This window comes from Sitophilus oryzae, unplaced genomic scaffold (genome assembly GCF_002938485.1).
Source record: "Sitophilus oryzae breed Bouriz unplaced genomic scaffold, Soryzae_2.0 scaffold_169_pilon_pilon, whole genome shotgun sequence".
In the NCBI taxonomy this organism is placed as follows: Eukaryota; Metazoa; Arthropoda; class Insecta; order Coleoptera; family Curculionidae; genus Sitophilus; species Sitophilus oryzae.
The window spans coordinates 1248657-1275537 of record NW_022146390.1 but is presented as its reverse complement, the minus strand read 5'-3'; the positions used below and the strand labels follow the sequence as shown (position 1 = coordinate 1275537).

General features: G+C 33.2%; 1 protein-coding gene across 1 annotated transcript; it reads left to right on the top strand.

Moving 5' to 3' along the window:
* The first annotated feature begins 472 nt into the window (after nt 1–472).
* On the top strand, nt 473–26881 carry LOC115881131 (facilitated trehalose transporter Tret1-2 homolog). The gene is made up of 3 exons (XM_030898515.1): nt 473–792; nt 19242–19527; nt 25019–26881. Exons 1-3 carry the CDS (start codon nt 609–611, stop codon nt 26055–26057), a joined length of 1509 nt encoding a protein of 502 aa, XP_030754375.1. The 5' UTR covers nt 473–608; the 3' UTR covers nt 26058–26881.

Sequence of the window (26881 nt, the reverse complement as noted above, 5' to 3'; positions counted from 1 at the left end):
ACTTCTATCAATTTTGAAAACTTATCTGCTGTATGTGTGCTTTTTTAGATTGTTAAACCTATTATCTATTTTATATATACCCCACATTTTTATTTTTATTGATTTAAATTTGTTTGAAGTTCTATCTTATTAACTACTAACAAAATTATTTACATTTTATGTCAAATTACCATGCTGCATTAATTTTTATTTCTTAAAATTAATACAAGCATTAAAATCTACGTCATTTTAATTAATATTAATATTGAAAATAAACTAAGCAATAAGTACGACCTGTGGTACGACTGACCTAGTCTACCGTGAACTCGTGACTTTGTAAAAGCACTAATTAGTCGAAAATATACCATGAAATATCGATACCTAATACCTGCAAGAACAATTCAACTGCCGGTACTACGAAAAAAATTACATCACTGATTGTAGTAAATATAGCAAGTAACCTGTTGAAAAGAAAAAGGCTAGCCTGGGTACTGCTGAAAAATGCTAAGTTCACTCAGTACCGTGACTGCATCGAGAGGAATACTATCGAGGTGTAAAACGATATCAATGGAACAGTGAAAATTGAAGATTTTTACCTAGTTTTGTTGTATAAACCGGTATTTGAGAAAATGTCTAGTATACAAAATAACCTGGCCGCTCCTGAAGAGGATGGTAGTGAAGAAAACAGGAATTTAGTTGGTGTTGTTTATAGGCCTACTGTGACAAGCTCTAATGGGAACTCAAACGGGTTGTTGTCATCTAAGAAAAACAATGAATCTGCCTGTTGGTTTCTTCATTGGGCAGCACTAACAGGTGAGCCTAATAATTATATATATATTTAATAATTTTTATTATAATTCTAGTTTTCAAAATAATGTGTTAAAAACAGTTTAATTCCTTAACACAATAAAATTGGAGTAAAAAGTTAATATAATTTAGTAGTTCTATGTCCTCTGAATATTGGGACACTCTGTATATAATCTGTGTTTAATATAAAGTTACAATAAGGCTATTATTCAGGGCAAACTCTCTAGTGTTGTGTACACAGGATGATTCTTAACCTATACGCATAAAGTTGGGAAATTATTGCTGATGACAAATAATGACTAATAATGAAAAAAAAAGTTAGTAAAATATTTTTATTTACGGAGATAACAAACTATTTGAAATAAAAACAAAAAACTTAAATTCCATTAAATTGAATGTGCATTTACTGATAAAGTTGATAAATTTTTGTGAAAAAAAAACTCAAATTATTTCAGAATCTAAAAATATTTTATCAACATTTTTTTTTCATTACTAGTCATTTTTTGTTATCAGCAATAATTTCCCAAGTTTATGCGTAAAGGTTAAGAATCACCCTGTATTTCTACACTTACAAAATAAAAATCTAGACAGTAAACGCCTAGTTTACGATACGAAAAAGACTAGCATGAAAATCGTTTTAGTTGTTTTTAGTTATTAAATTGTAGGTTACTGTTTAAAATTTTTATTTGTTATTTCTTAGGTTTTTGTTGTCTGTGTATATTATAAACTACCTTAGATTTTCGTGATTTAGGTAGAAGCCTAAACAGTACCGTTTTGAACAAAAATTTAAAAAATCGCGAAATTTTTCTGACTGGTAGTTGTGATTATTGGGAATATTTAGTTCAATCTCCTCCACATTTTGTACAGGGTGGGTTATAAATGAGAGCAAATATTATCAGAGCTGTTAGATCTCGATAAAAGAAGTTTTTCAAATAAGTCCAGAATAACCGAGATATTTTACTTTTGAAGATTTAAAAAAAATGATTTTTGTTTAAATTTTGAGAACCACCGGATCTTCTCTGTTTTTTTTTCTAGTAAATTTAATGTACCACCTATGTTGTCATAATATCAAGATACTATGTTCTTTAAATAAAATTTAAAAAAATTCCAAATTTTCAAAAAAAAAATTCTGCAAAAAAAATCATAGATGTTTCTGGGGTCGAAATATACTATCCCTAAAAATATTTACACTTATTTAAGACTCACCCTGTATATTTTTTCAGATTTTTATTACCATTATTTCAACATAAATAACTGTTTTTCAAAAGCCTTGCAGCAAATGGTTACTATTCACAAAATCTACAACCGAAGAAAAATATTTATATCTGAAACAAATCTCCATAATCATACTTAACCATAATTCGAAAGTAATTAAAAAAATACAACGTTATACACGCACAAAACGAAAAGATCTTATTCGGTATTGGATATACTTGGAGCGTAAACCAGAATACGATTTTTATTTCTAGTTTCATGATCATGGTCTTCTAGCAATATTTTTCCTTTATAGGTACATAAATTTTGGGATATTCAGAAAGTAGAGCTGACAGCTGACGTAAATCCAATAGCTGCGTGCTATTAAAAAGCGCCTGATGAAGATACTTTCTTTTTTATTATAAATTATCGTTATAAATCATTGTAAAAAAACGTTATTTATGATTTTTAAACAAAATGTTCACCAAAAAATAGTACATAATTTAAGTTTGTGCAAGAATGTTTTAAAGATATTTAAAAAACATTTTTAGTTACATATTTAAAATTATTTAAACTAACACCCATGTAAAGTAACTAGCGGATAAGTTTAAAATCGCTATTTTTGCATATAAATGGAACAAAACCAACCGGGAATTACCGAAAACCTGTTATAAATACGAATTATCTTCGATTGACATACAAAATCAATGAGAAAGGTTAAAGAAATTTCCAAGAGAGTCATTTCTGGTTTTCTCGTTCGAGGTAATTTATATTGTAATTAATTTAGGTCTTGAAATTGACATTTGGCTGATTAACCAAATTAAGAATACTACATTTCTTAGGATATACAAAGTGGTGGTAAATTCAGTTTACAGGGTGGTCCGAACTGTATTCCGGAAATCTCGGCAGCATATTCTGCAGATAAAAATAAGTAAAAAAGTTCGTATAAACGTATGTCCTAAAATGCTTAGTTTTGGAGATACAGGGTGTAGAAGTTTCATTTTTATTTCGATTTTTTCCAAACCATTTCTGAAGTAAGGTCAATATTTGGATGAAAATTGGTGCCTAGGAGTTTTTTGACATGAGAAATTTGATTTTGATTTCAATATGACTCCTACTTGTAGAGGTCGCCACCATATTTTTAACTATTTTGAAGAGTAATAACTTTTCGTCCGTAAAACTACTGAGTAAAAAAATATACATTTACGACGTTTTCTGCGTAAAAAAGGTCTCTTGATAAAAATCGCTACGAGTAAAGCTGGATTTATAAACTCGGGAGTTGAGGTTCAGTTGAGGTTCAGTTGCCGTTCAAAATGTTCAACGCTATGAAATGAACGCGCGCATTTATAAAGTCAGTTGGTCGAAAAGTTGGCAGTTCGTTTTACGTTCAGCGGAGTTCAAAGATGGTCAATGTTTATGTCGGCAGTTGCGCGCAGTTGGCGACCGCTGGCGACGTTCGGCGACAGCCAATGAATAAGCGCCTGTCAATCACGTGAAGCACAGTACGCCGATGCATTGGAAAATGACCCTTATTGTTGTTTCATTATTTCTGTTAATGTGATGTTTATATTTTGCGTAATCGTGGATTACTGTGTTTGAAATTTGACAAATACCAGAAGTATTTTTAAATCGAAAGAAAAACGTTCGAAATTTTCACAATTCCAAACCTAACCTACAACCGAAACTGACAGTTTATAAATGCAAAAATATTGAATCTCAACTGCCGCGAACATCCAACTGCAACTGAACCTCAACTGAACGCCAACTTCCGAGTTTAGAATCGAAATTATTAATACCTGATATTGACATAAATTAAACATGTTAACTAAATAGTTGTTAGACTGAAATCATAAATTTGAAATGTTTTTGTGCCAAAAGTTTAACAGAAACAACTGTTTTATCATCATTTTTTTGAAGAAAAATTTATGATTAATTTCAAAAAATAAAAAGTTCCCAAATTTATCATTTCAGTCAAATAACTATCTACTCAACGCATGTTTATATTTTTGTCAATAATGACATGTATTGGCTATTTCCTTTCTAAATATCTTGTAAACGGTTGCTCGTATCGATTTTTACCAAGAAACATTTTTTACGAAAAAATTTTTTTAAAAAAAAATGTATATTTTTTCACACAGTAGTTTTATACAGGTACGGAGGAAAAGTTATTACTCTTCAAAACAGTTAAAACACATGTAGGTGGCGCCCCCTACAAATCAGAGTCATATTGATATCAAAATCAAATTTCCCATGTCAAAAAACATACCAATTTTCATCCAAATATTAACGTTATTTCAGAAATTATTTGGAAAAAATCGAAATAAAAATGAAACTTCTACACCCTGTATCTTCGAAACTAAGCATTTAAGGACATACATTTATACGAACTTTTTTACTTATTTTTATCTGCAAAATATGCTGCCGAAGTTTTCGGAATACAGTTTGTACCACCCTGTATATCAATTTTAATTGAGGGGGTAAAAATGTGCAAGGATTTAGATAATATTTCTGGTTAATTGCCATTAAATCAAACTTAATTAAGAATTTCCCTATAGAGAACAAAAATGTTTTAATGTTTGCCTTAGTGCATTTGTCAAAATTGAAAATAAATAATAAAATCATTATACAATAATAATAATTATATTCGAGTACCTACGTTTAATCGCTTTATAATAATTTCTAAACTCAGCTTAAGAATAGATGGGGTTTGCTATGGTTAGGTTAGATTAGGTCGTTGGGATTTGAGATCCTGTCTGATTCCTTACTCGGAGGCCTTGGGCCCATTGCAGTACCTCTTTATTATTGTATACCAAACCTTCCTCTCATACTTTCTTTGCGTTAAAGTACTTCCAGCTCTTTGCAAAGGTCCCGATATCGTTGATGTTGGATTCTGCTGCTTCCTAGTCCCTCCAAGAAACAGTGCCCTAAAGTTTTGAAACATCTATTTTGTGCCGGAGAGTGGCACAGCAGGTGCTCTATATGGTTTCTTCTTCCCCTCCGCATTCTCTGCAGTAGTCGTCGTTGGAAATCACCCATCTCACGAGGTTTACCCCCGTTGGGTAGTTTCCAGTAACGACACCTACAATTATGCGTACTATTTTTTTTGTGCTGTAGTAGTTGTTTTGTCTTTTTGCTATCTACCAGTGGCCATAGTCTTCGAGCTGTAGCACAGTCCTCACGGTGTGTTACGTCTCTTGCTGCTTGGCCTTGATGGTCGTTCCTATAGCTTCCTTCAGTGTGTCGATCGTCACAAGTGGTGGGTCATCTGCCACGGCCTCTACCCTGGTTAGGGAATGCAATCCCGCAAATGCGGGATCCCTCTGAGATTCCGCGGGATCAAAGTTGCGGGATTTACCGTGCGGGATCCGCGGGATCGACACATTACTACTGGGTTCTATATCAAACTCAATCAAGGTCAAACCGCTTCGTTCCGGATCGATGCTTCGAGGCTCGGAACCCGAAGATTCCCCTTACAGCTTGGCCATTAAAAATAAGTGAAACAAACATTGTTAGATTTCTTTCTGGCGTATGTCCGTAATGAAGAAACGTAATGAAAAAAAGCGTTTAACTAGTACTTGTGGACAATTTCGTCAAAAAACTGCCGGACATAATTATCGGGACAAGCAAAATTTTAGTCGAAAGTTTAATTAAGTTGAATATTTCTTGAACTAAAAAAGATTTTGGGATGCGATGTGGACCAGGTTTTAGATGCATCTATTGTGATTAAGATGTTAATCTGCTATGTGGTTTTCGAAAATATAATTAGCGAATTCTCGTATCCAGGGTGTTTTATAACAATGTGAAAATTTGGTCAAGAATCTTTTTTATCGCAAATTTACAATTTTTAAAAAATCGAAATTTTTACCAAGTACGACTAATCTGTATTGAAATTAGAAAAAAACAATTTGATCGGGTTGTTATTTTTTTGGTTTTAAGGAAAATACGACGTTTTTTCGAAAATTGTGCATTTTTAGTCATACGTATGGTCCTAAATGGTAGAAAAAGCTTTGTACATTCTGCATATGCCAAAAAATTATTGATATAGAGTGTATCTAAAAGTAAATAACTAACACAAGTTAAAAAACTTCAACATCAGAATAATATTTTTATATATAAAATAAGTAGATAAATAATAATAAAATTTAAATTTATTTAATATTAAATATATTTTTTGAACACCCTGTATACATCGATCCAAATTTCTGTACAGCTAGTTTAAGATACACGCTATATAAATATATTGTGGGCATATGCAAAATGTACAATGCCTTTTGTACCATTTAGGACCAAATGCATGACTATTGTTTACAGTCCCGCAATTTTGCGGATCCGCGGGATTGATTGCTTTAATCCCGCAGGTTTGCGGGATTGAGATTTTGGTGCGGGATTGCATTCCCTACCCCTGGCCCCCTCTTTGGCGAGTCTGTTCGCTTCCTGATTGTTCACCACCTTTCTCGGCAGTCCATCGTAGTTTTCAATCTCACTGATTGCATGGTCATGTCTTTAGTGATGCTTCTTAAAGCGCCCAAGCTGTCAGAGTATACCACAATATCTCCTATTGATACATACACCGATTTCTAGGTTTGCTACTAACATCAAAAAGGACGTAGCTAGAAAAATATAGAATTTAAATCTTTGCCAGACTACTGTTTCTACTAAGAAGTCCGTAAACAGATATTGTTTAACAATTCCCCGTCACAGTCCTATAAACATTAATAGAAATACCATAAAAAATCGTGAATTAGAATATAACCTTGGGTCAGAGCAAAGAAATGCGGTTGAATCTGAAAGTCATTGTTTCTCTCCACTGTCCTTCATCATTCACGTAACAAAATTTGAAAAGAAAATACAATTTATTAAGTATGAATCAGGAAATTTATGTTTATAGTAGATTTTTTAAACAAAAAAGCTTTAAACATATATAATTACATATCTACCAACATTAAAAACGGTTCATTTTATAATATAAGTGGTTATTTTTATGTAACCTTTAACGCTGGAATAGCCTTATTAAAAATTACCTTCCCGATTGGTGATTGTAGCACAGTCGCTACACTTCCTTTAATAAATTAGGCATTTAATTTTATGTAGGAGCAAGATAAAGTGCACTTAGTCTTGGCAGCAAAGCATTTAATCTGATTACACTCGCTAGCGTTATATGGCGGTAAACAAATTAATTTGTATTATAATGTAAGCGCAATTAAAATGATTTTATTGAATATCAATCATCTAGGTGAATAGGCGGCTACCCACTAATGGATTTGTTCACTGTCAAAGAACTATGAACATATACTCAAGACAACAAAATGTCACAAATATTGTGGAAGTTTAATATGAAACAGAGTCTAAATTATGTCATTCCTTCTTCTAGGAATAGTTTAGCAAAAGGGTGTAGTCGGATTAATATGGGAAATCTGCCCCCGCGGCTTTTTTGATTCGCACTCAGGGGATCGATTTGGTGTTGAATCAAAATAATTCACCTAAATTTTTATCTCTTTAACTCAAACGGTTTCGAGATTTTGAAAAAAAACTGTTTTTTTCAATTTTATTTTTATTTTTATAGTAAAATTCAAAATTAATTAATGTTGATTTTTTTTCTAATTCTTAGAAGTCTAAGATAAAAAAATAATATGATCATGATTCTTAAACGAAAAGCCGATTTTTAGCGGAGGAAAGAAAATTAAAATCTTAATTTTTTCACCTTTGTGAAATATGTCACTCACTAAAAATCGTCAGAAAATGGCTTTTATACTTCTTTACAGTCAGGAATTTTTTTAAATGTTTTGAAGTGGTCGAACAATATGAAAAAAAAAATTAAAAACTCATTTTTTTTCTAAAATCTTCTGTTATTTTTTTTTGTTTAAAAAATGCATAGAAAATATTTTTTTTATTAAAAATACACCCTTGCCAGAAATAAACATAAAGAATATTATAAAAAAATGAAGATATATTATTATTATTCAGCTTGGCGCGAATTTTTCAAAAACTCAGTCTTTACATAGGTAATCATTGCATAGCAATATGATTGAAAATGTGTAATAAGCAATACCATTGTGAATTTGAAGTAAAAAAATATTTTCTACGCACTTTTTTAAACTAAAAAAAATATAAGTTAGTTAAAACAGAAGAAGTTAGAAAAAAATGAGTTTTTAATTTTTTTCATATTGTTCCACCACTTTAAAAAATTCTAAAAAATAGAAATAGAAGAAATAGAAAAAAATCGTCATTAATTAATTTTTAATTTTACTATAAAAATAAAAATAAAATTCAAAAAACAGTTTTTTTTGAAAATCTCGAAAACCGTTTGAGTTAAAGAGCTAAAAATTTAGGTGAATTATTTTGATTCGACACTAAATCGATCTCCTGAGTGCAAATCAAAAAAGCCGCGGTGGTAGATTTCCCATATTAATCCGGCTATACCCTTTGTTTAGAAGATTTAGCTTCACTCAGAACTTCGAAATTAGTGGATAAATTAGTGGTTTCTATTAGCGTAGAAGAAGGTTGTTCCTCTAATTTCAATGTAAGCATTCAGAACGTCAAAATTAGTGGTTGTAATTTTCAATTAATAGAAAAAGGTAACAAGCTTCATTCGAACCTCGCAATTAGTAGAATAAATTAGTGGTTTCAATTAGAGTAGAAGTTTGTTCCTCTAATTTGAATGTAAACATTCGAAACGTCAAAATTAGTGGTAAGAATTTTCAATTAGTTGAAAAAGTTAATAAACTTTTGCCACTAATTGTACTTCAAAGTTTCCGAGTAATATCATTTTGGCATGAGCTTATCATCCGTCAAGAGAAATTGTGGTTATAAAAAAATAGTTTTTTGTTTTATATGCAAATTATTTGGCCTTATCTATGGATACAACCAGTGGCGTGTCGTATAGGGGACCAGGGAAGGCGAATGCTTTCTTCTATAAGTTGGTGCCTCTGGCGCCCTTTGAAAAAAAAATTGATAAACTAAATTTAACGCAAAAATAAACGGTGCCCTACTGTGCCCTTAGCTCTTCTAGATAAAAAATGACGTATATATTTCTCACATTTTATTTTTGTTTTTAATGTTTACTTGTATCACAGATCACAGATAACATAATGCTTGCATAGTGCTTGTATTTAATAATTTAAATCTCCAATAAAGTAGAGGCGTATAAAAGATCACGCACACTATACCTACACGGACCAGTACGGACCAGCACAGCACAAACCTGCATCCTGCATGACGTCGCACACTTTACCGCCACAGACCAGCAACATAAGCGAGAGTTTCGAAAAAAGTACAGTTGTCAAGGCTCAACTACTAGAGCGTGCAATTTTAGCCATGTTGTGTGAAGAAGAGGAGGAAGAGAAGGAAGCTAAGAAAAAAAGAAGATTTTGGGTTCACCCTATAAATCAAAAGAGAAAGCAATATGGCGAATTTCATCATTTGTTTCCTGAATTAAAAAGATTCGAAGAAAAGTTTTTCCAATATTTTCGAATGTCACAAATCAAATTTGATTATTTTTTTTTGCTATCGACTCCCATATTGCATCTTTTCTTTCTTGGTTTCTATATATAAAATGCTTGGCTCGTATCGGACAGCTCTGGATACTTTTGTACCAGTAAAATAAGCTTTTCTTCATTCATATTTAAAACGATTTAAAGGTTCGAACAAAAATAAACGAAATCTAACCTACATCATGCGACTTGGGCCAGCTAGCGTACTCGAAATACTGACGAACCCTTCAATATTTGCATGTTTGTGGAGGTGTGCTGATTCGCCGGTGCTCACATTAGGTCGGACCAGCACGACCAGGCATAAATATTGCCGGTCATATTTGTCCCTGACCAACACGACCTGTTTTGACGGTCATGGCTTGTGGCGGTACGTGCTGGTACTGGTCTAGTGTGCTCTACTCTATTAAATAACACGGTCACCTTCACCGGTAGATTTTACTGGACAGGTCCGTGCCGGTCCGTGTAGGTATAGTGTGCGCGATCTTTAATACGTACGGATATGGGTTTAAAACTTGAAACTACGCTACCGCTAGACCATTGCCTATAAATAAAAACACAACGGCTAGACATAGCATTGCGCCGGCGCCGCCAAAAAAGAAGAGGAAAGCAGTCGCAATGGAAATAAATTCGGGGAATCACCGACCGAAATATAATCGATTATAATGAAATGCCGAATAAAATTAATATATTGTCAAATCACTTGCAAAAGGTTAATATCAACTTATGCACAGATGCTCATATGATTACTGCGGTAACTGTAGATCTCAAATCATTAAGAAGTGAAAAATATTTTGAAAATTTTAAAAAACAGGCTACTATTTTAGCAAATAAATGCAATACGTCAACATCATTGTCCACAAAAAGACAAAGAAGAATAAAAAAAATCATGATGAAATCCAAAATGATTACCTACATCAAAATTCTGAAGATAATTTCAAGATATCAGTGTTTTGTGGTACTTTAGACATTTTAACTTAGTTTTGAAGACTTCCTTAATATATGCCAAAAATTTAATTGTTTATTGGATATGGACGTCAATGATGACAATTTAAAATGTCTTATGGATTATCCCCCCTCCCGTTTTGTTTCATGGGAGACTCCCCTACCTATTTTTTACTGCTTTTCGATAGCTTGTTGGAATGAAAATGATTATTTTGGACTCGATATTTGGACATTGATATTTCTGGGGTTATAGAGATATTAAGTGTTCTGAAGACATGAATATTTTTAGTAAGGGACAGGCTTATTTTTCAGAGGTCCCGCTCAAATTTGAATTGATTGTTAAACTAATTTTTAATCAAGAAGTCTTGGAAAAATATATTTGATCGTCTAATGTTTTTAGTGTCTTGTTCTGGCTGGTTTAAAGATGCCCAAATCGTATTTTTAATCATATCTGAATTTTTTCAAATGGAACCAGGATAGTTCATTATTAGTAAAAATATGCTTTTTCCAATATAATATGTTAATGAACCACTCTTGTTCCATTTGAATAAATTGAGATATGATTAAAAATACGATTTTGGGCATCTTTTAACCGGTCAGGACAAAAAAAGGACATGAAAAACATTAAAAGATCAAATCTATTTTTCCAAAGCTCCTTGATTAAAAATTAGTGTTTTTAACACAGCCATATGGCACTCCAGACTGAAATATAAAATACGATTTTTTTTTAAACGAAAATGTCAAAAGTTGGCATATGATATGTCATTCTATCATGATACGTCAGTCGATCCTAATTTATGTCATGTACTAACATATTGCCACTTTTGAGACGCACCCGATATACATACATATACAACATGTATATAGAAACTATCATAAATTTTGCGAGAACACATCACTAAGTTGGGTTAGGTTACGTTGTACGGAGTTGACGGAGTACTGCGGGTTTTTGGGACGAAACTTATACCACAGGGTATAAATGGCAAATAAGCATCAAATAAAGGTAGAAATATTTTTATTTATTGTTGCCTACAACTAAATTAATTATCTGCACCTCTTGAAAATTAAATTCATGTCCATAAAATTATTATTATCGAAAAGTGATAAAAATAGAGAAGGGCTCCCTTAAAAATGGTGGTTAGTAGAAGAAACAAGGAGATAGCCAAAAGAATCAGCAGGAATGGTGCCAGAGCTTGTCAATTTTTTACTACAGACCAGTGTTATTGAATAATTTATAAGAAAAAAAAATAAACTGTGCCAACCTATAACACTTTATGATTAGCCATTAAATTTCAGTAGTAATAAATTCTTCTCAATATCTCTGGATAGAAATCATTTCTCTCATAAAATAAATATTTCAGAGAACGTCGCTTATTTTCCAATAACTTAGTAGGAGAAACTTAATGTCGACTCCTTGCAACGTCTGCACATTCGAATTTAGATCCAAAGCAGGAGTAATATAAAACTTTTGAAGAATTTAAATTAGAATATATTTTGCAGTTTCGAATTATCAGCTTCCGCCATATTTTATTTGCTTGAATTTTTATTTAGTAAATTTGAGTAATTATTTTTTTAAAGGTATAAAACTTCCTATTTGACTACATTAAAATTACATACGATAGCTCCAACTCTCTTTAAAATATATCTAAATTCCACACTTAGACGTTGGAGGCGTATGTGCTGTAACTAGCGTGTACCTTTGTTCGCGTCGAATTAATCATTTGTAATGGTGATGATAAGGCAAAGCAAGAATTTCCATTATCATACAAACTGGATAAAATTTTCTCACATTTATGTCAGCATGAAAAAAAAACAATATGGCGATATTATTATATAACTTGGTAATCTTTGAGTGGTAGTTTCATCTCGTTGAAAATTGACTTTCGGAAAATCCGTTTGTCAAAAATAAGCTTTTTGCGTCAAGCAGTTTAAGCAGAATCGTGGTTAAGAAATTACCCAACTATTTGGAACACCCTGTATGATTTTTTAAAAAAATTCAAAATATGTAAAAAAACAAAATAAATTATGATTGTCCAAGCGTTTTCCCGAAAGACTAACCGTTATTTAAATAACAAATATTGTAATATTTAAGAAGCGTTTTCACTCTCTTGGAATTTGAAATTCGAGAAACCCCTCCTTTTCGAACCTGTACACCCCACAGTCAATCCGTTTGCCAAAAATCAGCTTTAAACGTCAAACAGTTCAAGCAGAATCGTGATTACTCAATGGTCATATTTTATGAAACACCCTGTATAAATTTATAAAAATCTTAAAATATGTAAAACAACAAAAGAAAATATACGTGTTTAAGAGTTTTTCCGAAAAACTCACCGGTTTTTAAATAAAAAATATTTTAATATTTGGGGGATAGTTTCGCCCCCTTAGAATTCGAGTTTCGAAAAATCCCTTCTTATCGAACCTCTACACTCTAAAGTCAATCTGTTTTCCAAAAATCAGCTTTTTACGTCAAGCGTCTTAAGCAGGATCGTGATTAATCAATGACCAGATTTTTCGAAACACCATGTATACATATTTAAAAAATCTTAAAATATGTAAAAGAACAAAATAAAATATACGTGTTTAAGCGTTTTTTCGGAAACTTGACCGTTTTTTAAATAAAAATTATTGTAATATTTGAGGGGTGGTTTCACCCTCTTGAAACTGGAATTTCGAAAAATCTCTTCTTATCAAACCTCTACACCCTAGAATCAATCTGTGTGCCAAATTTGAGCTGTGTGTCAAAAACGAAGTTAAGCGACGTAAGGCGATGCTAGTTGATGAACGGGTGACCGGTTCGAAACTTTGCATCGTGCTGTTGTCCAAGGGAAAAGTGTAAAATCTATTGATGCACACTGCTCATTCACGCCGGTTCGAGGCCGGATGAGATCGGATATCTCGTGAGTAAGAGTTAATTTAGACACTTTCTAAGTCGGTAGGCCATTGACCATGATATGGCCGAGGACCGCGGTTCGGATTCCGCGTAAACAAAGTAGGTCCCGTCCAGTTTAGCCATTGCAGCAGATAGAAGACGTTAACTTGAACCTCACACACAAAATTGAGCTTCTTACATTGAGTGGTTTGAGCAGGATCGTGATTAATCAGTATGTCAGTCATTTAAGAATTTTATATATTAGTGAAGATATGAAAATTGAAACAGAGGGAGAGAAACTATTTAGACTAAACTTCCCTGATAACCAGGTTATTACCGCTTAGGATTATTAGGATGAAGATGATGTGTACTATATGCTTAGAAAACTAGACAAGAGTATGACAAATAAGACCTTTCCATAAAAACTGATAAAACTGAATATATTTTAGCTGGAAATTACAAAGAAATCTAAAAGACTCGTAGGAATTTCTTAGAAAAAATCAAAAATTTTCTTTGATTTAAGTAAAAACAATCTTCGGATTGTCAGGGTGTTTTTAACAGGATACTGTCTTCTCAACGAATACCTTAGTAGATTAAAGTTAAGAAACAACGGCGAATGCAGATTCTGTGGGGAAAATGGGGAAACACCAGAACACCTCATCACAATAGATCTGTAAGGTCGCGGTGAGATTAACCCTTCTCACATACATTCTACTCTAAAAATACATATAATAAAAAAACTAGTTGTAACAAATAAGGAACGTTAAACAAATATGTTGTAATTTGATATGGTACATAAACATTTAATTACTTAGTTATATTTAGAATTTTATATTTAAAAAAATTAACATATTCACCATTTTCTTATGGAATGATAATGAAACTATTGGTGTTGAGTATTTAATTATAATAGAGTTATTATAGAAAGACTAGAATGGCAATAAAATAATAATAAATAATTTTGATTTCAAAAGTATGTAAAAAATATCATAAAACGAAACAGAGTCAAAAAAATTTGCGCCGGGAGAGACGTATAGCCGCCCATACTAAAATATGTTAATAAAATGTTGGTAGGCAGTTCTTTTTTTTTTCATAACAAGGGGCCGTCCTCTGCCGGAAACAGTGCGACCTGTGAGGCCTATTGTGTTTGTCCCCCTTCTATATCTGCACCTATTCTCCCATCCCTGTGCCCTGCACCAGCTTATGCAGGTCCTCGATAGGATGGGAGCATAGTTCCTCCGGTTCTAGCCTAGTTTTCCCAAATAAAGAGTGTCGCTTGCGATCCAGAGCCTCGCAATGACATATTATGTGCTCCGCTGTTTCAGGATCTTTATCGCAGAGTCTGCAGCAAAGGCTTCCTTGATACAGGTTGAGCTTGTTCAGATAACACTTGACAGCCATGTGTCCTGTCAAGAGGCCTGTTGTAATCCGCACTTTATTCCTGCTAAGCATTAGGATAAAAAGCCTTGCTGTGCCTGTGCCCCTGTCTGTTTCTCCAGTTGACATTGTGCTTTTCCTTGATCCAGAGTTTTAGTGCAATACGGGCCATACATTTGGGTATTCCCAGTACTGGCTCTGGACCAAGATAGGATGCCGATGATCCCTGCTAGCTCATCGGCTTTTTCGTTGCCTTGGATGCCGCTGTGGCCCGGCACCCAGAATAATTTAATTCTGTTCCTTCGTGCCAGAGTTCCCAGTTCACCCAGGCATTCCCAGACGAGTCTCGACGATACCTTTAGGTTCACAAGCGCCCCAAGTGCCGCCTGACTGTCTGAGCATATATTGATGAGCTTACCTGAATAAGCTCTTCTATTGTTTTCTCTTGTGCATTGTAGAATGGCGAAGATTTCTGTCTGGAATACGGTTGAGTGTTTACCCAAGGAAAAGGATAAGCTTGCCCTTGGTCTTTCCCCAAATACTCCAGCTCCTGTTCGTTCAGCGGTCTTTGACCCGTCTGTATACCAGGTTAGTCCATCCTGAAGGAATGTTATATCTCTCCACATTCCTCGATCCATTTTGTTCACCTCGAATGGTTTGTGGTAGTGATAAAGAGGGGTCATTTGGTCCGATCTCATTTGGAGTAGAGATCCTCCGATAGAATCTCCCATCTTTAAGTGTCCTGTTTCTGTTCGGCTAAGGGTCAGCTAAAAAACTTAACCTAGACTTGTCAATAATTTACATTAATTTTCAGATAGGATAGGCAGACTTTTAAATTATATGGTTCCAAATTTATTAAAAATTTATGCAACTGATTTTTAAAAGGCACGATATTATTTATTTATTTCATATAATCAGGTAGGTTATTAAATACTTTTTTAAACGCTCAAGGGGGGGGGGAGATCATATTTACACAATAACAGTAATAGAATCATCGTTTAGACCGTTTATTCAGTTATATAGCTCTGGATATTGTTATTGCACTCTCTCTCTCCTGCACCTTTTATTGCCATTCTCGTTGTTCATCATGATGTCTTTATTATAGTAATATATTTATATAAAATATATGTATTTTCCTCTAAAGCCCGTGCCCTCAAACGAAACTTTTTTCGAGCGTGTTAAATTAATGGTTCGTCACAAATTTGAACCCGATTATCAAAATTTACGTTGTACGCCTCTGCTCAATTTGTTTTTATGTGTGCCTTAGAGTATAATACCGTACACACTAAAAAATACCATACGATCGAAAAAAAAAACGGCGTCAAGAACGGCTGGGGAATGTCAATCGATGATAATTTTGGCGAGGTCAAGCACTAGACGTCAAGCAGCAACTGCCAGTTGGCCTTAAGAAGGTTGTAATTTATTTTTATCTTGAGTAATTTATTGAGTAATTTTTAAATGGTGTAGTTCAAAATTCATGAAAAATTTTTATTATTTTTCTAAAAGGAGCCACTATAATGAGGAGAAAAATCAAAAATTTTCCTTCATTCAAGTAAGAATAATCTTTGGATTGTCACGGGGTTTTTAACAGGACAAGTGTCTCACAACGGAGAGTGCAGATTCTGTGGGGAAAATGGGGAAACACCAGAACACCTCATCACTGAGTGCGCCGAGACGACAACCATTCGTGTAATAAACTTTGGTACGACTGTTATCGGAGATGGGGAAAAACCATCTGTAAAACCCCCTCCCTGTAGAACCATCGCAGATATTAGCTTTTGTCAAAGCCCTGAGACTGTATAATGAGTTATAACTATGGGGAAAAACCATCTGTAAAACCCCCTCCCTGTAGAACCATCGCAGATATTAGCTTTTGTCAAAGCCCTGAGACTGTATAATGAGTTATAACTCGTTATAACTCAAGAAAAGGGGACACACAATAGACATGGTCGCGGTGATTAACTCCTCTACAACACATTTTACATTCTACATTCCCCAACTGCCTTTATCACCTTTTTTCGATCATACGGTATATGCGACGTTAACCCTAGAACCAGGCTCTCAATGATAATTTTTTTCGTGCATGTTGAGTTATTATGGTGCAAGTACACACTCGGCGAGGCGACCCGAGACACCACAAAAAATTAACGATTTGTACATTGTTATTGGTTAGGACCGTCCTTTTTTGTCACGTCTCGGGTCGCCTCGGCGAGTGTGTACTTCCAGCATTAGATACTGATAAAAACAGACATATAATGGTGCCAGTATACACTCGGCGAGGCGACTCGAGACGCCACAAAAATTTACGATTTGTACATTGTTATTGGTTAGGACCGTCCTTTTTTGTCACGTCTCGGGTCGCCTCGGCGAGTGTGTACTTCCAGCATTAGATACTGATAAAAACAGACATGTAATGGTGCAAGTATACACTCGGCGAGGCGACCCGAGACGCCACAAAAAATTAACGATTTGTACATTGTTATTGGTTAGGACCGTCCTTTTTTGTCAGGTCTCGGGTCGCCTCGGCGAGTGTGTACTTCCAGCATTAGATACTGATAAAAACAGACATGTAATGGTGCAAGTACACACTCGGCGAGGCGACCCGAGACGTGACAAAAAAGGACGGTCCTAACCAATAACAATGTACAAATCGTTAATTTTTTGTGGCGTCTCGGGTCGCCTCGCCGAGTGTATACTTGCACCATTACATGTCTCTTTTTATCAGTATCTAATGCTGGAAGTACACACTCGCCGAGGCTACCCGAGACGTGACAAAAAAGGACGGTCCTAACCAATAACAATGTACAAATCGTTAATTTTTTGTCACGTCTCGGGTCGCCTCGGCGAGTGTGTACTTCCAGCATTAGATACTGATAAAAACAGACATGTAATGGTGCAAGTATACAGTCGGCGAGGCCACCCGAGACGCCACAAAAAATTAACGATTTGTACATTGTTATTGGTTAGGACCGTCCTCTTTTGTCACGTCTCGGGTCGCCTCGGCGAGTGTGTACTTCCAGCATTAGATACTGATAAAAACAGACATGTAATGGTGCAAGTACACACTCGGCGAGGCCCCGAGACTCCACAAAAAAAACGAACGATTTGTACATTGTTATTGGTTAGGACCGTCCTTTTTTGTCACGTCTCGGGTCGCCTCGGCGTGTGTACTTCCAGCATTAGATACTGATAAAAACAGACATGTAATGGTGTAAGTATCGAGGCGACCCGAAACGCCACAAAAAATTAACGATTTGTACATTGTTATTGGTTAGGACCGTCCTTTTTTGTCACGTCTCGGGTCGCCTCGGCGAGTGTGTACTTCCAGCATTAGATACTGATAAAAACAGACATGTAATGGTGCAAGTACACACTCGGCGAGGCGACCCGAGACGCCACAAAAAATTAACGATTTGTACATTGTTATTGGTTAGGACCGTCCTTTTTTGTCACGTCTCGGGTCGCCTCGGCGAGTGTGTACTTTCAGCATAATGGTATGAGCAAGGTAAAATATTTTTTTTTCTAAATATTAACTTGATAACTTTTATATTGCAAATTGGTTTAAAAAAACAATGATTATGTAAAGACCAATTATTATGAAGAGTCCTTTGAAGATTGTTTGAACCAATCTAACAAGTACTCTGTAAACAACCTTGAAAATATAATTTAAATTAGTCAGTTTAATAAGTTAATAGTATTTAATTAGAATAATACAGGAATTCCTATTGTACTTTATAAAAATATAAACAAACTAATATCGATTATTTATTTTAATTCCTTATTAAATATTAACTTTAAATTCTAAATTTTCTTATGATGTCCTATCAGAATTACCGGCCACCGAAGATTCCGTACAGATTTGTAGATACATATTGTAATTAGTTCAATTAGATATGTTCATTTTTAGGGTTCCGTACCCAAAGGGGAAAAACGGGAACCCTATTACTAAGACTTCGCTGTCCGTCCGTCCGTCCGTCCGTCCGTCTGTCACAAAGGTCTGTCTTATGAACCGTTATAGCTAAACAGTTGAAATTTTCACAGATAATGTATCTATGTTGCCGCTATAAGAACAAATACTAAAAACAGAATTAAATAAATGTTTATAAATAAAAAAGTACTTTATTTTTTTTTATCTTTTAAGTAACAATTTTACATAGAATCTTTCGAGTCCTCGGTGGCCGCGTGGTTAAAGCGGACTTGACATTGCTATGACGTTGGAGCCATAGTAAGGCAGGTTCGAATCCTAGTCAAGGCTACTTTTTTTAATCGTTTTTTTTTTAATTTTTACATATTTTTACATATTTATTTTTACTTTTTACATATTTATTATTGATTAATACAATTTTTAGTAATGTGTTTCTTCATTTTTTTTTTAAATTACTTATACGCGCATTTGAAATTTCAGCTAAATCGGTAAAAAGTTTATAATAATATAGTGTCTAATGTTGTATAGATAATGAATGGTACAGAACCCTTCGTGCGCGAGTCCGACTCGCACTTGACAAATTTTTTCGTTCTTTTTCAAACATTGAAAACTATGCATCATAAAATAATTAAATAAATTTCATATTTTATAATTTCAGCTGATGTGCCTCTTTTTGCTAGCGGCATTGCAATGTCCTGGACATCTCCAGTAATACCCAAACTTCACGACGATGAAAATCCTTTCGGTCATGACGTCACCACTACCCACGAGGCCTGGATAGCGGCGCTGATGCCTCTAGGGGCTGCAGTGGGCCCTTTAGCTGCAGGATACTGTGCAGATAAATTGGGAAGAAAGAAAGCCCTGATATTTCTGGCTCTGCCTATGATCGTTGGATTTTTGACTTTATCTTGGGCTACGCAGATTGGATTGTATTATGCGGCCAGGTAATGATATTATCTAGAGATTGATTAGTTAACAATTTTTTATTTATCAATTTGATAGTTTTTTTTTTGGAATATGGAGTAACAACAAAAAATCTGAAACATCCGTGATTTAACAATAGTTCTATTAGAGCTAACAGCTATTATAGCTCTATATTAGCTCTATTATAAATGCTCTATTAGTTGCTTGCTTTGAAGGATAATCTTTAGTTCCAAACAAAATTGCTTTAAACATACAATAATGGAAACATATACATCATACCAAATAAACTTTAATCACGTGATTTAAGCTTGGCCGGCACAGCGTTGTCCACTTTTACATATTTTCTTTTAATCAAAATATTTTAGGAAACAAAAATAAATTAATTATTAATACATAAACAGTTATTATTTTCATCAACAAAACTCACCTCCTTAACAGCACTTAAGGGACATAATGAGCTATTATTACTACCACTTTCCCGATCAAAATATTCTAATAAGATTGCGATGAGTTTTTTGCAACGGTTATTAAGCTATCTTGTACCCACTTGTACCCACATTGCATTTTTTAAGCTTAAAGTATCACAACACAACTCATTTAAACCAAAAACTCATAATACAAAAGTGTCAAAACGAATGACAATTTCAAGAAATAAATAAACAAATGTGGCAACTTGACATTTTTTACAGCAGAGCTATCACCTGAATCCCCAGCGGGAAATTTAAATGCCAGTTAGTCAGCCCGGCGCGTCGCCGAATATTATAAAAACTTTATAAAAAAAAACGTAAATTATAAAAAGAAAAAAATATATTTTCGAGAAATACATAATTTCCAACATGTTTTTTTTTTCGCGAAAAAACCGCTTAGACAATACATGTTGCTGGGATCAAAATACATATATCACTCTTTAAAATATCTGACTCATCTTGTATTTTCTTCTAAATTTGATACTATATAAATATTTTTAAAAACAGTGGCATCTGAGTATGCAGTTTAAAATAATATTTATTTTGAAATTCTATAACATTTGTATAAACTGATTATTTCTGTTATTACAAACAATATGATTAAAAAAATTCAAAGCTATTTAAGAAAGTCTGACAGTAAATATCCTGGATATGAGTAGACAAATAAATAATAATCGGTTATAAAAATCAAGATAATATCAAAGACAGATCATGTTCTGGTAAGGAATGTCTTGTTCTTGTACACGTGCGTTTTTTATAATTAAGAGGTTTTAATCTTAAACTTGGCTACATTTAACAATAAAAAAAACAGTTAAGAAACACCTACGTCTTAATAATAATAATTAATAAGGATATATGCTGAATTACATTGCTAGTAACACATATACAAGGCTAGTAGCTATAGAAACTATTATATTATGATTTGCATAATATATGCTATAAATAATATACTTATTCAAATAGTTGTAATAAAATTGTAAATATATCTATATAGTTTATGCTTATGTGTAGATAGATTTTTTTTTAAATTTTCTTTTGTTAAATACCAACATTATTTTTCGAATTACATGTATATTAAATATGTGAACGTTTGTGAAAAAATAAACAATAATGGGGAAAACTGTCTCTATTATATTTTTGGGGAATGTTTAATTTTCTTAAAAATTCAAGTTCTTTCAATCTACTTTTCATGGTAAAGATTTTTATTATTTTTTACATATTTTGAAAAAGTTTACCACTTTGTCACTTCCTGTTTCACCGGAAATGACTACAACTTTTGATTTTTAAATAGCACCCTCTGTATATTTCTACTTTATTCATATATATATATATAATATATAATATGTAAACTATTGACATTTTCGCATGAAAAAAAATCGTATTTTAATTTTCAATCTTTTTAATCATATCTCAATGTTTTCAAATGGAACGAGGGTGGCTCATTAGCATATTTAGAAAAAGCATTTTTTACGAATAATTTGGTACCACACACTTAATTTTTCGAGTCAAATTGTCGTTATGAACAGCATGCTACAATTTCAAATAAACCTTACGCGAAAATGTCAAAAGTTGACATATGAATGTCATTCTATTGTCAGTGTCAATTTCTATCGATTAAAGTAGAAATATAAAGAGGGTGCCCAAATACGTTTAAATAAAATATACGACGGCCTCCCCATAAGACCAATGAGAGGATTTACGTCCCAGTATTGAAGAACAGAAAATCGAGTCGAATGGTTTCAAGATATAAGTTCATCCTTGTTTAGTCAAACCTCCTACAACACAAGGATAGACTTATGTAGGAAATGCTTTGAAATTCTATAGCCATCGGGACAGGAATTTAAGCGGTACCCTCCGTATATTTTATTGTAAACGTATTTGAGGGTGCCATTTAAAAACCAAAAGTTGTAGTCATTTCCGGTGAAACAGAAAATGACCAAAAACAACTAAATACGTCAATCAATCCCAAATTATGTTATATACTAACATACCAAATCTCGTTTTTTTTTATCTGAAAAAAATAGAAAGTTATAGGGGTGAGCCTCTTTTGAGACACACCCGGTATATACAGTTGAACAAATATAGGAAGAGACTTGAGGATAGCACCGGTCGCAGTGTTATTTTATATTTCTCACGTCTCTAGCTATACTTGTTAAGTTGTATATCTTTTTAAGAGAGAAGAATATATAAAAATAAATTATACTTTGAAGAATTACGTGATCTGTTCGAAACCAATGGAAATAAAAATTTCGAGAATAATAAATAACACTAACCATTAAATGTTTATTAATAAACTAGGCAAGCAATCGTTTATTAAAAAACTAGATAAGCAATAAAGCCAAGTTCTTTTGCATAATACAATAAAACCACGAAGCATAAAAATTCGCTGTTAAGTTATAACGGTAAAGAATTAATTAAATTCTAATTAGTGACTATTGTGTAGTATTTTCCGGCCATTTTATTCATATTTTTTCTCGTTTTTTAATTACTCGATAAGAAATGTTCGATGCTGTAAAATGTAGGCTAAATTAATAAACTGGAATGTAAGAGGTTCAGAAAATCTATAATCATATAGTCATATACAGTATGATCAAGTGAATTAGAGGTGGGAATTCTAGTTCCTTGGGAGGAACTAGTTCCTTAGTTCCAGTTCATCAAGAGCCAGTTCCTTGAACTAGGTCTTTAGTTTACAATAGTTCCCGACTTTGATTGACATTCCCGTCGCTTGCTAATAAGTTTCGTTGTCAGTCAGAACTATTCACAGTATGATTGTGACGACTTTTTCTGTCATCACTCAAACAGAAAGAAAAAGGTATCCGTTGCTCAGGGTTAGAGGAGAGCTGGGTTCGTAGGTAAGGCTTGTGACCTGTGGTGACTTAATAATGTTGTTAAATAATAAAATAAAAGTAATAATGTATAGGCTGCAAAGATTCTAAAATTGATGTTAAGTATTCAAATAGTAATGGTCAAAGACAGTAAAAGGGCGCCACTTACTTTGGGTATGAAAAGGTAAAGTAAGAAACCAGTAAGAAAATTTGATCATGAAATAGCTAAAATAAAATAATCAACAGCAATAAGGGTCTATTATGTTCATCAAGAATAAAATCAGATATAACTATCCTACGTTGAACATTTATTTAAAAACGAACACAATTATCAATCAGTTTAAACCCAGTTTCAATTATCCCAATGAAATCGTTAGTTGCTTTAAGTAAACTCAAATTTAGTTAAAGTTCTCTTCAGTATACTATACTACGTAATATATAAACAGGTGAAATTTATGTAAGTACCAATACGATGATGTTTCGAAACAAATCGTGTACAATAACCTTCAAAAATGAATCCGTGTTAGCGATTCTCACATAAAAGATCATACTGAAGTAAAACGTACCGTTAAGGACAAAGCATGACTTATAATGTTAACTAAAAGGTAAATTTTGACTATAATATATGGAATAAATGACAACAATTTACAGAGATATTCAAAATATTATCTCAAAGTAAAAAAAATTTAGGGAATACCTTGTGTGTTGAACTTAGAACTTATCTGTATTTTTTTTTTAATTTATGACGTAGTGAACAGATAGGCAGGCAGTCTCCAGACTAACGGAAGTGGATGTAGACTCTTCGATAGTAGCAGGAGTCTTCGATATCAGTAGAATAAATGTAGAGTCATAAATACTGTCTCAAAAGTGGTTACTCATATGCCAATTACTTATACGTCAATTTCTTATACGCCAGTTACTGGTCTGAAAATCAGCTGTACACATTCCAAAAATATAGCCAAACTATATGCTGATCCAAACCAGTAATGCACAATCAAACATTATCAAAATAAATAAAAAACGGGAATAATGTGATCTTATTCCAGGAAAAGGCCAAAAAAACACGAACTAGGCTCTGAACAGTATATTCTACAGGATTTCAAATCTCCACTTTTGGATACCCGTGCCTTTACTGTTAGGAAAAGTGTTTCAGAAAGCCCTTTTTCTCTGAGATTCGTCGGACGCTGAACCACGCGTCTTTTTCTGATCTCAATCTCTCGCCAAAAGCCTCCTTTTCGCAAAACGCAAGTCTTCGATTTGACAGGTCATATGACCAAAGGCAATTAAGTGAACTCTATCGTCTATACTGAATGAAATTTGTTTTTATGGAAAGGAACCGCTACCTGTACTGAATGAAGTTTAACATCTAGCGAATAGATGGCGCCAGCAATATTAAAATTTGGAATTTTATAAAAAGAAAAATAAAACGCTACATGATATATGTAGAATTTTTATAATATATGAAATATAACGAGACGTGTATGTTAAAAATATTTAGGTAAGTTTTATTGTAGATAAAAAAATTAAAAAAGAAACTCAAATTAGAAAGTTTAAAAAAACATATCACAAACCAAGTGGAGCAAATAATACGAAAATTTTACGAAAAATTGCATTTTTCCTCACTTCAAGCTTTTTGTTTTGTCTAAAAATTCAGAATATCTACTTCGTATTATAAAATATTTCTTAATTTTCTGAAACGTGCCCATAAAATATTAGTAACTAGTTATTTGAGAGACCAAAAACTAGTTCCTTTCATTCCGGGGTCGGAATAGTTCATTGGAACTAGTTCATTCACGAACTACACACCTCTAGAGTGAACCAAACATATGACAATATACTAGCACTGGTCAATAAATATGATTGTTTATGTTTTATTAGTTTCGCCAACTATACAACGTAGAGTAGTTCTGAAACCAAGACTTAAAGAATCTATTACATTTGTAGTAAAATGAGTAACATTTATTGTAAACGCTTAATTGGGCGGTTTGAAATTTTGACGCAAAATTTGGCAATACCGCTTCGAATAAATGTATCAATCCAAATATTTTTCTCTATTTAATACATTTGATTTTTATTAAGCTGTCTCCATCACTGTCTTTAACGTTAAAATCCAAACCACGCTTCTACAATGACCAAATCTTTACAAAAGACATTGCTGTTCCAAGCTTATAGGTATCTTTAACTCTATACATATATGTTGAATTAACTTTTATTTTTAGGTTCCTGATTGGCCTGGGAGTAGGCAGCGCATTCGCCATAGTCCCCATGTACGTCGGCGAAATAAGCCAGCCCCACAACCGAGGAAAATACGGCAGCGCCATGGGGGTCCTCATCACCTTGGGTATCATATACCCCTTCTCCATCGGTCCCCACCTTTCCATTTCCATGTACAGCCTCTCCTGTGCCATTCCTCTAATAGCCTTCATCATAATCTTTGCAGTTTTCATGCCTGAATCACCTTATTACTTAATCTCCTTGGGTGATTTTGATGGTGCTGACCGGGCCTTGAGAAAACTAAGAAGAACTGGAGCTGATATACGTCTGGAATTGACGGAAATCAAGGATGGGGTTGAAAAGGAAAGGGAAAACACTGCAGGGGTGAAGGATTTGTTTAAAACAGCTGCTGGACGTAAAGCGGTGTATATATCTTTTGGTTTGGTAGCTTTGCAACAGTTTGCTGGAATAAATCCTCTATTATCTTTCTTAAAAACTATATTTGAAGCTGCCGGAAGCACAATTCCTCCAAATATCTGCACCATTATCACTGGATGCGTTCAGGTTTCTTCAAACACTCTATGTATTTTCATTGTTGAACGATTAGGAAGAAGACTGTTGCTTCTTATTTGTTGTGTATTTTGTTTCATCGCCATGTTCATTTTAGGAATTTACTTTTATCTAAAAATCAACGACTACCATGTCGATTCAGTCTTCTGGTTACCCATAACCTGTCTCATTCTCTACATGTTGGTGTTTAGTTTTGGTCTGGGTCCGTTACCATGGACTGTAATGGGTGAAATTTTTCCATCCAACGTTAAAGGAATTGCTTCAGCTCTTAGTTCGACAACGGCTTTTATTGCTTCCTGTTTAGTAACGTTTTTATTCCCTGTTTTGTCTGAAATATTGGGCATGGCTGGATCTTTCTGGTTGTTTGCAGCTTTCTGTCTCCTGGGTTTCTTTTTCGTTTATTTTGTGGTGTTTGAAACTAAAGGTAAATCTCTGGCGGAGATTCAAAGGATTTTACAACGACAAAACCACTAAAATAGTGATTTTACTCATATAGACGTTACTAGTTTATTTTTACAATCAATGCATAAACTGTTGATACTCATAAGCATTGCTGTTTCTATAGAGAAATGAATAGTTTTAATATAACTTAGAGAGATTTTCTTAATATGGACAGTGCTCAAATAAAATGTTAACTTATTGTAATTAAATAATATGGAAAGATACTACTCCAGAGATAGAGTATAGTTTATCTCAAGAGAGGGGGGGGGAAGATATATGAAAGTGACAGCGTGGTTATCTCATGTTTAAATTCAAAATTGCTGACAATTTTTTAATGCCATCTCGAACATGATGGTGTCTTCACATAGACAAACTTTTAGTTAATGTTGTTAAATATCTAAATATATATTTTTTTCTAAATCTATTAAAGATGTTCGCATAACATACTTTATTAATTCTATGATTTTGTTCCAGTCCAAATTCCTTTAATGAGTGAATAATTCAACAATTAATATTGTGATGAGTAGTAGCAGAGCATAAAATATTTAAACAAATATATAAATTGTGTTAATGCTTTAGTTATGTAGGTATCTAGTATATATCAAAATTTAGTATACTCATTTTAAATATCTATCTACATATTTTAATATTATATTTTATCAATGAATATTAATATTCTTTGATTGTATAATATAATGTTAAAAATCTTTGTAATAAAGATTTGTTTTTATATATTTTTTAATTTTTTTTTGTAATTTTACGTTAATATATTTGTTAATATACTTAAAGTTAAGTCATCTCGTTGTTTAATTGTCATATGTAATCAAAAATAAATAAAAAATAAAAACATACACGTA